We start from the raw sequence: 15,264 nt of genomic DNA on the forward strand, positions 1-15,264 counted from the left end.
TTATTTGGCCAACTGGCACGCAGGGTGCAGTGTGAAGTATGAACAAGAAAACACTGTTAATGAGAGTATTGCTACATTCGCACCCTATCTGTAAAGGTGGAGAATTGGAAAATCCAAAGCACAATTGCTATAAAGGTACTATGTATTTGTGCTTAATCCTAAGAAGCTGTGGTTTTCCACCACCACTGGGCACTGGAGGAGATGTGCTTGCGGTATGCGGAACATTTTCTTGCATTTTGCTTTGTCTTAAAAACAGGCTAATACTATCAATTTTGCTTGGTTCCTCTCACACCATTAAGTTTACTTTGCCCCTCCTCCACCCTATAAAGCTTTTGCCTTCAGGAATGTAAGCTTTGGCAGCCAACAGAATTAATAGAGCTTTCCTTCTAAGTGCTACAAATTGTGTGTGTGTGAAAGTGGTGAATTGGATCATAATGACTTGGAGTGTACATTTCAGCACATTAATGCCTGAATGGATTTAAAAATCAACTAACAGTAACTTTATTCCTTCAGCAAATTCAGTTTTTGGGTTTTTTTAAAAAGATAAAAATACTGAAAGTCTTCCCAAGAGTCTGCACATTCTGTATCCCCTTTAGGTATCTCGCAAGGTCACTTAAAGTCAGTAGTCTGGAAAGAGAGTGAGTAACTTCAATAGCAAAGCAATGGCATTCCTGAGATAGCAGTTGGAAGACACCCTTTTGAAAGGTCTTTCCATTTTCTGTCAGCAAAAAAATCTTCATTATAAAAGGCCACCTCCTTTTGTGAGGTACATAACTCATTGAGGTGGATCTTCTATTACAATCCAGGTTTATCTTGAATCAGTCTATTAGTGGAGGACAGTTCCCTTGGTGAACAAGATGTATAAAAGTTGTGAGGAATAATTGAGATATAAGGAAACACATACTTGTAATTTGTGATAGCCGCAGCTTGAGTAGGGATTTTTTTTTTTTAAGGCTGTGCTCAGGTCTTGCATTTTACAGGTAGTTTCTCTTTCCGTAACACACAGGTTGAAAGATTAATGGGAAGAAATGAATGGATTTAGACTTTCAGAAAAGTACAGTTTAGTCCATGGGTAGGCAAACTAAGCACAGGGGGCCAGATCCAGCCCAATCGCCTTCTAAATCCGGCCCCGCAGACAGTCCGGAAACCAGCATGTTTTTACATGAGTAGAATGTGTTTTTTATTTAAAATGCATCTCTGGGTTAGGAGCATAGGAATTTGTTCATTTTTTTCCCGAAATATAGTGTGGCCCCCCCCCCACAAGGTCTGAGGGACAGTGGAGCAGCCCCCTCCTGAAAAAGTTTGCTGACCCCTCGTTTAGTCCCATATCTTGCATAAGAATGAGGATTGATAATTTTCCTGCTGAAACTTTTTGCCCCTTTTGTTGTTGTAATCTAGCTGATTGATTTTACAGCTTTTGTAGTGCCAGCATCACATTTAATGTGATGTAAATGTAAGGTTCTGTAAATTCCCCCAGCCTCTTGCCAGTGATAGGTTCTCCACACTTTCAACAGAAGCCTGCTTTCTGGGAGACCCAACTTGTGGGAGGGGTGGTTTCTTTTACTACTTAGAATCATAGAATTGTATAATTGGAAGAGATCATGAGGGTCATCAAATACAACCCCCTGAAATGCGGGAATCTTTCTCCCAACGTGGGGATTGAACCCGCAACCCTAGTTTCAGGCTCTGCCGGCTGAGCTATCCCAGGAATGTCCAGCATACTGCTGCCTTCTGTAAATCCTCATGGAGAACTTGCCCCTTCTTTCAAAGAAGGAAGAGAAAGAAGCCACATCTCCTTTATATGCAATCGCACACAGAGTTTTCAATGGACTAAACGATTGTGGGCTTTTGCAAGAAGCAACAGAAGAAGCTCAGTGGGTAATGTGGGGATGGAAAAGAGGAATAGTATCTCTCTCTCTCTCCTCCTTGCAAAAACCCAGCGTGCAGCAAAGAAAAACATTGTTTCGCTTTTTCAAGAAGAACATTTGCAGAAATTTCCAGAATTACTTTTGTGCTGCTGCCACCGCTCAGAAAAGCTCACTAGAGAGTTCTCCAAGAGCTCAAATGTGAAATAGCTGATCTTCTAACTTAACCCTCAGAGAACAGCTTCCATACTTGAGGATTGGAATGTAGTAGCCAAAATTGTGGACCCCAGGTCCTAGTATTCTGCAGGTGACACCTGGGTGCATTTGTAGGTCTCCTGAGGAGTTAAGCTCTTGAAAAGTATTTAAACACGAGAATACTTCATGTATTCTAATTAGGAGTTAAGTCAACATGGCGGGGGGGGGGAGGGCAGTAGGGAAGAGTGCAGTAACTCCACCTCTTCCTCAGATTCACAGAAGGTAACAGGGCCTTCTGTACTTGTGGAGGCTCCCCATACATTTTAGAACTTATCTTTTCCAGGATTTTAAAAATGCACATGGAGCCTCCATAAGTACCGAAGGTTTCCCTTTGCAGATACAGTGGTACCTCTAGTTACAAACTTATTTCGTTCTGGAGGTCCGTTCTTAACCTGAAACTGTTCTTAACTAGAGGCGTGCTTTCGCTAATGGGGCCTCGCTGCTGCTGCTGTGCCACTGGCACAAAATTTCTGTTCTCATCCTGGGGCAAAGTTATCAACTCGAGGTAACTCTTCCAGGTTAGTGGAGTTTGTAACCTGAAGCGTTTGTAACCTGAGGCATTTGTAACTCGAGGTACCACTGTAATATCCCTCTACAAGTTAGAGAGCGATCAGAATGGTGATGCAGGCAGAGCTAGTGTGCTTGTCCCCACTTCCCTCCCCCATATGTTTACTTCACTCCTAATTATAATACACGAGGGGGAGTAGTGAGTATGAGGAAGGTATGTCTGTCATTTAAGAGCCATAACCATTCATTCTAGAATTTAATCTCTGACTCCCCTTTGTTTACTTGTCCCTAGGCTATTAGGAATCAGCTTTAAGTTCTAGAGTACATCTTTTTATTGTCCCTCAATTCCATTTTTCAGCTTTTAAACAGCGGCTCTTTGGCACTGCAGGAACAACCCTGCTGCAGTCTTGTCTTTCTCGACTCATATACTCAGTAAGCATTCAGCACTCACTTGGGGCAGAGGCTGCAGTATATATGCCCATATGGTAACATTGAAAAACATGTATGGGGAGGAAACAGAAATTAAAAAAACACAAAGCAGATGTGGAGGCATCTTTATTGATCTCTGCATCACTGACTTGTGTGAACTATAGGAGGGAAGCACAATCCAGAAATCCCTCTTGTTTTTGTGGAAAGAGTCCTGCAAACCCGGGCCCAGAAAATGAAAGAGAATTTAATTACTTTTTTCTAATAGCTAGGTTTATTGTTTCCAAACTATGTCTAGCGCTGTTTTGAGTTTCTCTTACGTTTAGTGGGTAATGCATGGCAACTCAGTACATATCTCTCTAACAATTTTTCTGCAGTCTTTTCTTCACAAAGCATTTAATTTGCACCTGTCTGGCCATTTACATATTTTGAAGCCTATGAAATATATTTGTTGAATTAGAGGAATTACATGGCCCATATAGTCTTTATGTATAAAATAAATTCATGTGTACATCCTCAAAGCTTCCTTTCTCTTTACGATGGAAAGCTCAGCTAGACCAGAGTTGTCAGGGACTGGGCAGAGGAGGAGGAGTGGTGGAGACTTCACCCCCATCCTGACCCTTCCAGGGAGGGGAAAGAGGAAAACAAGATAGATTTACAACAGTGGTTTGTGAGAGGTCACAGCTCAGAGGCAGATGAGGGGGAAAGTTGGGAAATAATGGGAGAGGAGGAGCAGGCAGAACCAGAGCAGCAGCTGGCTGACACGTTGTCACTAGAAACCATTCCAGACCCACCATCTCCCAGAACCTGGCGAGCCTTGAAAGTAGGAGAGCAAAGAGCTCAGAGGGCACTTAGCCAGCATCCATAGAGGAGATGACGACGACGAATGAGGTAGTGGGAGAAAAGGGAGTGGAGATTCACTCGGGACAATGCCATTATCCAAGAGGCTGGGTTCTATAGACTCTCTCTGTAAAGTTTGAAATAAAAAAGGACTGTAAGAAACTTTGCCTTGTCTTTATGCTGACAGCACCCTGGCAAGAGTTTGGAGATGCAGTGCCTCAGGATTCCACCAGAATGCTGAACTGCAGCCTCCTTCTGATTGGCTGTGGTTACATCTAGCCAGAGGTGGATGTAGTCAGCACTTTGGAAGGGAAAAGAGAAAGCATTAGAGAGGGGAGAGTTGACGTTCTTGGTGTTCAGCTGGGTAAGAGCCTAGCTCCCTGTGCGTGTGTAAAATTCACTCTGAGGAAAATATCTGTAGCCAGAGAAGGAAGTCTCTGAGCTTAGTTTGAGAGACAGCGGTTAGTGTTTTTTAAGAATATTCAGACAAGGGAAGTAGAAGTTTGAGGGAACACTTGACTTGGGTCTCATTTCAGTCAGAAGGGGAGTTATATTCTGGAAAGAGGAGAATCCCAAACTAGTAAGTAGGGGTGTGGTGATCCCCTGGGTCTGTTATACTGCTAGAGGAGCCTCAGGAGTGTGATTTATTGAAGGTGTGTGACAGAAGGCACCACCTTGTTTAAAAGCCAAAGTATTAAGCTGTAACACCTATACAGTTAAGGAACTGAAGTGAAATAACTGAAAAGAAGCTGTGCGATTACCACCTTGTTTAGAAGCCTGTTACATCCACTAAATTTCACACACACACACACACACACACACACACACACACACACACACACTTGAAAGATTTCTATCAACTGACATCTTTTGTTTTACCAGTTTTGTTCTGTAAAATAAAGCTTCCCCCCTACCCCTACTTAACTTACCTAAGTCTCCCAAGTACCAGAGTTTTCTTTAGAAAAACAAAAATTAAGCAGTAGTTAAGAGGGGGTTCGCCTCAATCTTACTGTATGGTTCACATTTTTAAAAATAGATGTTTAAAATTGATTTTCAAAGAACATACAGATATCCCCCCTCTATAATAAGCACACCCCACCCCTCCTTCCTTCCCTAAAATACAAAGTTAATGGAAAGACATTATTCCAAAATTGTAAACGTGAGTTGGGCACATGCCACTGTAGTTGGTGTTCTGTTGAATATGTGATGAAGCAATATCATGCCTCTATAAAATCGTAGCAAGAAATTCAGTTTTTATACAGGCTTTGTGCCTTTAAAGGCAAACTGGTTTGCTATAGCCATGGTTTGGAACCTAAGCAATAGTTTCGGTTTGCAAGTATATAGGAACTGTTTTCATTTTCTTCTCCTCAGCTCTCCTGTTGGTAAGTTGCAATGGCCTCGGGAGCCATAACTATGGTTTGTTCCTAGCCATGGTTTGAAGTGATGTTTGAACTGAGCAATGGAATACATAGCTGGAATATCGCTATTAGCTATGCATGCTTCGATTCTTTCAAATGATGTAGACGACTGTGATACACCTTGACAAACTGTAGCACAGAATTAGTTCTTTCACAGGAGATCCCTGGCTTTGAATACAAACAATCTTTGGGATTTCAGTACCTGTATCTGCTTAGTAATGTGTTGCTGTTGTCTATATCACTGCAACATTTTTGAGTGCATTCAGATCAGGGAGAATAAAATAGTGGGATGAGAGGAAAAATGGGAATTAAATCTAATAGTCATGAGAGGCATCATTCATTGCTTACACACGAGCTGATCATATATCATGTCAGGATCAAGGTGAGAGAGGCGGTTTTATGACATTTTAAAGGATTGTTGCATGAGAAAGCTGCTTCCCTCTGCTAGAGGTGTGGTTTTGTACCGATCAATCAATAATCCCTGATGAGAGTTGAGCTGCTGGACTTATTCTAAATATTGTATGCATTCATTTAAAGGAGGTGATATACAGACCACAGTTTCCTTATCTCTCAGATTAAAGGAGTGGGAATGGACTTTGTATGAGAGGGTGTACTCTGTAGCTGTTGGTGTCTAGTATGCGGTGCTGATGATGGGAAGGTTCAGATACCCAAGGGGATGAATGCTTTCCAGCCTAACTTCACAGCTGCTTAACAAGGCTTTCTTCAGGAATTGTGCCAGGGGAAAAATATTGCCTGCTGGGCAATAACCACTTTGAAAAGACAATCTCTACAGGAATAAATACTGTCTTTGAAGAGGACCTCAGCATCACAGATAGCATGTCTTTCTCACAGTACTCTTCCCCAAGCTGGTCTTGCTGCATTTTGTGAATCCCACAAAATGTAATTGCAGCCTTTATCCTAAGCTATTGAACAGAGCAGGTGGAACTGGATAAGGTGTAGTTTTTAGGGGTTTTCTTTTTTCTTTTTCTTTTTTTGGAGGAGCAAGTTTTAGGTGTTTATTTTTTATATAAAAAAGTTTGAGTTTTAAATGTTCGTTCCAGTATTTCTGGTCTCTGTTAACACTGTGCCATACTGCTTGCTTATATATTATTGCCTTCCCCAAGTTGGTTACAGGGAAAACAGAAATTCTTTGTTACAACAGCTCCACTGGCTCCGGCCCATTTCTGAGCACAGTTCAAAGTGCTGGTTATGACTTCCCAAGCCCTATAACGGCTTGGGTCCAGGCTATGTGAAGGATCGTATATGAGCTTGGCCAGGCTTCAGATCTTCTGGGAAGGCCTTTCTTTCAGTGCTGTCACCCTCATAGGCACATTTGCTGAGGGCACAAAAGAGGGCCTTCTTGGTGGCTGCTCCCAGATTGTGGAACTCTCTTCCACAGGAGGGTATGCTAGCTCCCTCTCTGTTTTCTTTTCACAGACAAACAAATGGTTTTTTGTTCCAACAAGCCTTTGTTCACTAGCTGTCTGTTGTGGCAGGATCTTCTGGGGTGGACATTGTACAGTGTGTGCATTTGTGTGCTTTTAAATGGATGTAAGTGTTTTCAGTGGTGGTGTCGTCCCCCCCCCCAAAAAAAATCACCTTTCATCTGAGGATCACATGGCAGTTCACAATATAAAAACACAAAATACAAAGCATAGTAACAAGCAAACAAGTAACTCCACAAGTTTAAAAGGTCATATATTGTTTAATTAGCCAAGGGACTAGGAGAAGAATTTTTAATAGGGTTGTATTTAATTATGTGTGTGTATGTAGATTTTTATTTATATAAATATAAAAGTGTGTGTGTGTAGGTGGTTTCCTTGAGAGACTTGCACCCAATTTGCTGGAGTAGTACCTGAGCTTTTTCAGCCTTCACTACTGTTACTTTTTATATCACACTTCTTCATTTATCCATTTTAAAACAAGAGTATGGAAGGTTGCTGACTGACAGCATGTGTGATTAATACTTAGGGGGCAGTGTTGGGAGTGGCTGTCTGCTAACAGCAGAGTTGAATGGAAATGGTATCTAATCTATACAATATACATAAGGGAAGGGAGAAATGACCAGTTTTGAGATGCTGAATCTATGGCTTTGGCAGTTTTCCAGTCAAATACGATCTTGGAATAGATGATATGGTTACATTATTGTTGACAAGTTAATATACAGAGCAGGATATATATATATATATATATATATATATATATATATATATATATATATATATATATATATATATATATATTGCCAGCACTGCAGTAACTCTGTTGGCATTGTTCTCTAATTATATCTTGATGAGCAACCTTTTCTGTCTCTTCCCCCTAGTATTGCCAAACTGTGTTCCCGTTATAGTGCCTCTGCACTGTGCAGTGGGTGTAAGCTCATTAATTAAATGGCTATATTCTCATTTCCTCTTCTTGTGTAATACACAGGCTGATTGGTATCTACTTTGGACAGTATATGCTGATCTTATTGTTCCCTTTCACACAATTTCTCACATGGCCCACCATGTGTACGTTCCTGACATGGTCAAAGTTTAATGATTAATAATTAAGAATAGCTATTTCAACATATTCCTCAGGATCATTAGACAATGCCGCTTGCCCTCTCAGTAGGATATAAAAGGGAAAGTATAGGGCTGGTTTCTTCCCTCAACACCAGGTTTCTCACATAGTGTGATGGACTTCATTGTTAGCCCCCCCCCCTCTCTCTCTCTCTCTTCTGGCATTATACTTACAGTTAAGGAATACACATGAGTGGGACTGGGTCAAGTACCTCCTCTCCCTGGCACCCATGTGCACAATGCAAATGTCTGAAGGGAGGGAGCCTTCCTAGGTACATGTTTCTCTGCAATCTGGAACCCCGAGGGGTTGGATTCCAAGTCATGGTGAAGCTAGTACACAAAATGGCTCATTCCCTTCAGTTGTGTGGGCTGTATGCAAGGATGCCAGGGCAAGGAGCTATGTGGCATGGCCCCAGACATGGTGAATTTTGTCTCCTCTTTCTGCCTTGACATCGTCTCCTCAGGAATTGGGAAACAGTGAGTTGAACTTCCAAGTTGCTTGCTTGAAAACTTCAGCCTGTTTCCCCTCCTGCTCTCCCAAGCAGGGAATAATACTCAGTTTTTGTTGTTGTTTAGTTGTTTAGTTGTGTCCGACTCTTTGTGACCCCATTGACCAGAGCACGCCAGGCACTCCTGTCTTCCACTGCCTCCCACAGTTTGGTCAAACTCATGCTGGTAGCTTTGAGAACACTGTCCAGCCATCTCGTCCTCTGTTGTCCCCTTCTCCTTGTGCCCTCCATCTTTCCCAACATCAGGGTCTTTTCCAGTGAGTCTTCTCATGATGTGGCCAAAGTATTGGAGCCTCAGCTTCAGGATCTGTCCTTCCAGTGAGCACTCAGGGCTGATTTCCTTCAGAATGGATAGGTTTGATCTTCTTGCAGTCCATGGGACTCTGAGTAGCATAGCCCAAAAGGTCTATGCAGTGTAAGGGACCACCAGTCCTTGAGTGTGCCCAGAAACTAGTGTATCTGAGAAATCCAACTAAGTGGTTCATTCAAAAGGATTATTAGGACTGGTCCTGCACTAGGGGAAACTAACAGTAAATCTTGCTCTCCATGGTCATTTGGTGTTGGTAGTTTCTGGCATGATGAGGGGACAAAGGGGTCAAAACAATGTTGGCCACAGTCCTGTTTTAATGGCTCTTCATCCAGGGTTTTGATTGGCAGGAGGCTCTGTCGAGCCATTCAGATGAGCAAAACCTGATAACCAGGAAAATGATGAGGAGCTAAAGAATGAAGTGAGCAGGGTGGCCATGGCTGGGAGGTGGAGGATGTCCACATGCCAATTACTTCCTGATTTGCCCCCTGTGAGATGACAGGCCTGTGTATACTTGGACATGACTGAGGACTAGAGGTACTGGGCAGTTCTAAAGTGACAGACGTGGGTATGACAGAGCCACACCACAGGCTTCATTTTCCCCCCCAGACTGGGGCAAGTTAATACATGTGACCTTTCCTTTTGTGCAAATAACCCTATTCAACTTCTCATTTAGCTCTTCTATCAGCTACTCAAGTGTAGTGACTCTCTTACGTGGTTGTTTGAGGATATATTTTGGTCTTCAGTTTAGAGATGCACTTGAGGAATAACTGCTGTCCTGCGAGGAGATTTCTTATTTTCTGCCTGAATTCCTAAACTCTGCATTTCTCTTTCACAGCATTTCTCTTCTTTCACTTCCATTTTTGGTGAGATTATTTATTGTTTCTGAGTTTGCGGAGGAGGTGCTTGATACTTCTCCAATCCAGCCTTAGAATAATGTGCCATTTTTTCAAAAAGAAGCCAGAATTTCAAACAAATTTGTGCACATTCGTTTATTCGTTTTAATTTGTAGTTTCATGGTAAATAGAATCCAGTACCCTGTCATTTATCAGAAATTAAGTCCTTAATGCAGCTATTCAGAAGTGTTAGCCATGACAGATGAAAGAATTTTAGTGTTTAGGATTTTGCATTTTCTGTAATCCTGAAAGTCAGAAGCAGAATGGCTCCTGCTTGACATTTCAAATGTTTTTGGAACATAACCCACTTAAAACCAATCCATACTTTACTACTACTTCTGGGAAAAAAAATCAGGTACAAGAAATACTCAAGTTAAGTGGCAAGATACAAATATGATATAGCTGACTACTGCACACACATTTAAATGGACAAGTGGGCGGCTTAATCTTTTCTTCCTTGCTGGGAAACCTGTCTTTTAACTATGACTGTAGAACGCACTATTGGTGGTGCTAGATGCATGCTTTGTCTTCTAAGCTTCGGTGCTTTTTATTACAAAGCTCAAAGTATAAGGTATGAATTGACTTGCAGATCCAGGAGTCAGATGATGCCCCAGAGAGTAAGAGGATGCAGAGGTTGAAACAGGAGGATAATTTGGCATATGGGGTAGGAAGCCAATTTAAGTAATAAGGATATTGATGTTGCATCTAAATGTGCAGGATTCACACATGGTTGGCAACATTTTCTGTTGATTTTATTTTATTTTTATTTCCCGCCGTCCTATCCCAAGGGCACAATGCAAGTACATTGGTACCTCACATTACAGACGCTTCAGGTTACAGACTCTGCTAACCCAGAAATAGTACCTCGGGTTAAGAACTTTGCTTCAGGATGAGAACAGAAATTGCACAGCGGTGGCAGTGGGAGGCTCCATTAGCTATAGTGGTACCTCAGGTTAAGAACAGTTTCAGCTTAAGAACAGACCTCCAGAATGAATTAAGTTCTTAACCTGAGGTACCACTGTAAAAACAACTTCATATTTACTAGAAGGATTCCTATTCTCACGTACTTGCAATTGTAGCTGTGAAGGTTGGCTGTGAAGGAAGAGAAATTATTCAAATGCTATCTTTATGTTATGTTAGATTTACTGGTAAGTGTCAGAATTTTCTGACACATCCCACTGGTCTCCTAAAATGTTAAAGAGTTTGGGAAAAAATTATGATAGCCATTGGGTTTCTGAGATATACCAACCACATAACTATAAAATCAAAGGTGAGAGAGATCCTCCAGCTCTTCACTCACAGTTTATGTGGCTTCAGTACTTCTTTTGAGAGCAGCCTGGAAGCAACCCATATTCTCGTCCAGCCTATCTCTTTTGCTCATTGAAGAGACATTCAGTAAAGGGGAGGATGGAAGGACAGGGTTCTGGTAATGGTCCCTCTGGTATGAGAACAAACCCTATATATTCATAATATTCTGGTTCATGTACAGCATTTTTACATTTCCTCCCTCATCTTTTAAATCCTGGGTATGCTGATTGTGAAAATTGTGCAGTGGGAAACTTCTCCCAGCATCATGTTGGGTCCTGCCTTCAGTATTGGACAGGGAAAAGTATTTTCTTCTGAAAATGGAAGATTTCAGCTACATAAACAGCATTTTTAAAAAAATGTATCCAGTTTCAAAATAGAATGACAATTACTCAGAAAGATAAAACTTTAAACCTTCCCATTAAAAAAATGTCAGATATTGCATGTGGATAGTCTTTCCTTGTATGCAGCAAGGAGTATGTGATTTCCTTAGTATGAGTAATGCAGATCCAATAAATAAGCAATCCATTATTAGTTTTCTAACATCATAAATGCAGTGATATAGAACAAGGTATATTCTCATTTGGGTAGGAAAAGTGCTTTTAAAATATGTTTAGATTTGCTTAGGGTCTGACTCCTTTTATCTTTCTTTGGTTTGCAGGAATAAGTCTGCATCATTGACGCTGAATGTATTGACTGCTTGCCTTGGAGTAAAGGTGACTTTCTCCACTTTGGAATATGGTGCCTAACTTCAGCATCCCTGGATTTTTTGTGCCAGCAGTAGTTCTGTGCTGCTTGATGTCATCAACGGAGGCGGATAGTAAGTAGCACTCAGATGGGAATATTTTATGGCTGAGTAAATTTTCAGCAGATTTTATCTATCAAAAGTTGAACCAGAACTGACTGAAGCACATTTATTTGTGACAGTGAAAGGGAAGGGCTGCGGGTCATTCAGTGTCAATTTGTTTCCAAAAATGTGTGATGCTTGCAAACAAGTCACAAAATGACTGCAGTACATTGAATCCGTTTATTGCTTTCCATTACCAAATTTTAGGTCATTTCGGATGAAAAAGAGAGGCAATAGTTGATTTCTTACAAGACCTAAGATCCCTATTTTTTGTTTGAAAGCACACATCTACCATATTTTTAATCATTCTTTTTTTCTTTTTCTTTGTCTTATGCCCTGTGGTATTGACTTGAACATTAAAGAAGTCTTCCATGTGTTATCTGTGATGTTTCATAGTTCTGACATATTCTTTTTAGCTATCTTATTCACAAGCTAATGAGTCATTTTGGTCCCTACTTACATGGAGAGTTTTCTTGGCCCTTTCTACATCTCTGTGTTGTATACACTTAAGACCCATCAATTTAAGTTAATGGGGAAGAGCTAAATGCTTATTGTTGAAAGTAGGTTTACTACAATGACTTTCTATGAGGGCATTTTCATAACTTGTTTTATTTCCTGCTGTTTTCCTATTTAATCTTCAAAATCTTGTGTGTCCCTCGCCTTTTGGATGACAATTATATACTATACAAATGTGTTCAGTGAATGGGTCGCAAGCTAATTCAGAACCCACAATATATAAGTAAAGTCATTGTAGCTGCTGGGAAATATATGCTGAGGCAGCACCTGTTGTTAAGGGCTATCCATCTCTGCTGCAATCTGTTGTTATTGCCACAGAATTGTAAATAGTAGAACTGGAGTAAAAAAGGGAGAGTGCTTTTTATGCAATCTTTTTTCCATTGAAAAGTGCTCCCCTTGGTGAAGGTGCTCTGTTCAGTGCATTCAGAGTGAGAACAGGAAGTAATAGTCATTATTCATTGTACTGGCCTCATTCTGAATTGGCTGTGTGTCATTGTGATGCCATCTACCTCATCCAGTTGTCCTTAAGATGAAAAAAGTGCAGAAGCAGCTACTGAGGACAGCAAAGCAGGTGCAAAAACATAAGCATATTTTTTGTTTGTTTGCGAAGGTGGTGGTGCACTTCCAATCAGAAAATACGTTTAATGAGGATAGGAGGTGTGGGTGGGTGTCCGGTACAGTATAGTGCCTCAAAGATGGGATTAATAAATGTTTATTTATATGCTTATACACTGCCTCATCTGCACACAAAGCTTGTTACACAAAACATCATGCTAAAGCAATCAGAATAGCACTTGCTTCCCCCTCCCGCTCCCCCAGCATTAAATCATGTGGTCTCTTCCTTCTAGAGAGAGAAATCCCTTGTGATTTTTCTCATTCCCGCCTAGGAGACTTTAAGTACATGCTGCAGACCTGAAGGGGAGTGTTGGAAAAGACAGATGGGTGGGAGAGAGGGGGCTCCTCCCCTCCCCACCTCCAAAGGCCAGTTGTTTTCTGCTTGGTTTAACTTTTTGCCAGTAATTAGCACTGCTGCAAATTGATGGATTCATAGTCTTTCTCACAGAGTTACAGGTACAGGCATTTTATTTTATTTACGGTATTTATTCCAGTTCTTAAATTCTCCTTGAGCTGGAATAACTTGCTTAGCTAATTTTATACCATTCTGTTAAGCAGAACCAGAAATGAGGCAATGAATGATCCATGCTTCATCCATTTCTGTGTAGCGGCCACAGTATGTGATTATATCAACTTTCTGTTCTCTGAAGCAGTAGTAGTACTAGTACTCCAAAAGGTTTGTAGTGTGGAGTAATTGAGGATCACATGAGGAAACCTTTGGAGACCAATACTTCCTCACAAAGCCTCACAATGGCGTAACATGTCCTCCTTCCTTATATCATATGAAGGGCTGCTTCACTGGTAACAGATTTGCTTAGCAGTGATATATCTCTGCATGGGGGGGGGCAGGGGAAAACATTTTTTGGTATTACTTGAAATACAACAGTTAATTTTACTTCAAAAAACACAGATAAGCACCACAGCACGCTCTCATGCTCTGTTTTCTGTGCAATAATGTACATGGTTTTTATTGTACAACAATTATTTCCATGTAGGGAAAAGATCACGTGTTAAGCAGCCCTGAGGCGTGTTGAGAAAACAGAAATCTAAGGCCTCTTCTCTCTTCCTTGCACAGAATTACTTCCTGAGTGGGAAGGCAGTTTTTGTGTCACTGCAGCCTGGATGACCTTGAGGCACACAGATTAACATAGGCTTTGTTGCATGTGATAGGTGGCTTGGTCTTGATGTGTGACTCTAAATTCCAATTTTTCCCTTATCCGTCCTCTCTGGCGCTCTTGATAACAAGGCGATACTGTTCAGAGCAAATTGGTCTGAATCACTGCATTAGGGGGACAGAATGGAAGTGCATCAGCTGCAATTGGCAGCACTGCTGAACATTGGCAATTTCATTTTTCCTTGCTGTCTGTGTGACAGGCAGGAATCAGAGCAATCAAATGCCCAGTTAAGTGCTGACGCTACCTGGAGATGGAAATTGCGTGTTTTACAGAAAAGACAAATCCTCTAAAACACCATGCAGTTGTGGCTGTCTGTTTTCTGCAAAAACAGAATATGTTGGTGAATAACAATACAAAATGGTTGTTCAGGGGGAAAAAGGAAGCCTAGAAAAGGACTGATTGGCAACTCATTTTATTTATTTATTTATTTAATTTGGAGGCAGGCATTTGCCTTGTTTATGTGAAGATAAAATTTGCATACGCATGGCCCAGCCTACCTAATTTGCGCACAGGCATTCCCCTCTGCTTCTCTGAAATCACTGAGAAGTACTATAGGAGTGTCAAGGCCAATTAATATCTGCCAAGTGTTTTGAATGCCTCAGTTGTAAGGTGATAGTACAGAATACAGCTATAAATGACCTAAGTCCCTGGGCTTTGTGAGAGAATTATGCCTAGAAATAGAGCATAATTGATAATGCAGCAGGGTGTGCATGGATCACTTGTGCTGTGTGTATCTGAAAGCAGAGTTCCGCGAAAGCCCATAACCTAGGGTCTCCCACTCTCAAAATCTGTTTTGTTGTTACTGCAGCAGATTTTACTGCTGCTGCTCTAGCTTCTTGATAATTAGGCAGCTGTGCACATAGTAAGACATTTCAGGGTGAAATAAAACAGATTGTTGGAGTGTCATTTAGTGGGACTGGCATAAGGAATAAATATGGACTCTGAGAATTAAGTTTTCAGGATAGTCTTGAAATATATGTATGTGACTCAGATATTTCAAAATGGAGGGATTACCCTTCTGTAACAACAACAACAACAACAACAACAACAACAACAACAGACACTAGGATTAGCCAGATATATTTGTTGAGATGGCATAAACATTGCTCGTCAAAATAGAGGGTGACGCTTTTAGTGGTATATGTCTGATATGTGTTTAAAAAATATATACACAAGCTAATTTGATGGAACACTTCCAAATTTTCCTTTGCAGAGTATAGAA

General features: G+C 41.0%; 1 protein-coding gene across 12 annotated transcripts in view; it reads left to right on the plus strand.

Annotated features, from left to right (window-relative positions):
- The window catches only part of PTPRF (protein tyrosine phosphatase receptor type F), a 462,180-nt gene that overhangs the window by 174,637 nt on the left and 272,279 nt on the right, over positions 1-15,264 (plus strand). For all 12 annotated transcript variants that reach the window (XM_081916183.1, XM_081916179.1, XM_081916185.1 and 9 more), the window contains exon 3: positions 11,551-11,709. In XM_081916183.1, the coding sequence (XP_081772309.1) occupies positions 11,628-11,709 (82 nt within the window). In that variant the 5' untranslated portion in view covers positions 11,551-11,627. The remainder of the gene's footprint in view (positions 1-11,550; positions 11,710-15,264) is intronic.

This window comes from Podarcis melisellensis (genome assembly GCF_964234715.1).
Source record: "Podarcis melisellensis genome assembly, chromosome: 6".
Taxonomy (NCBI): domain Eukaryota; kingdom Metazoa; phylum Chordata; class Lepidosauria; order Squamata; family Lacertidae; genus Podarcis; species Podarcis melisellensis.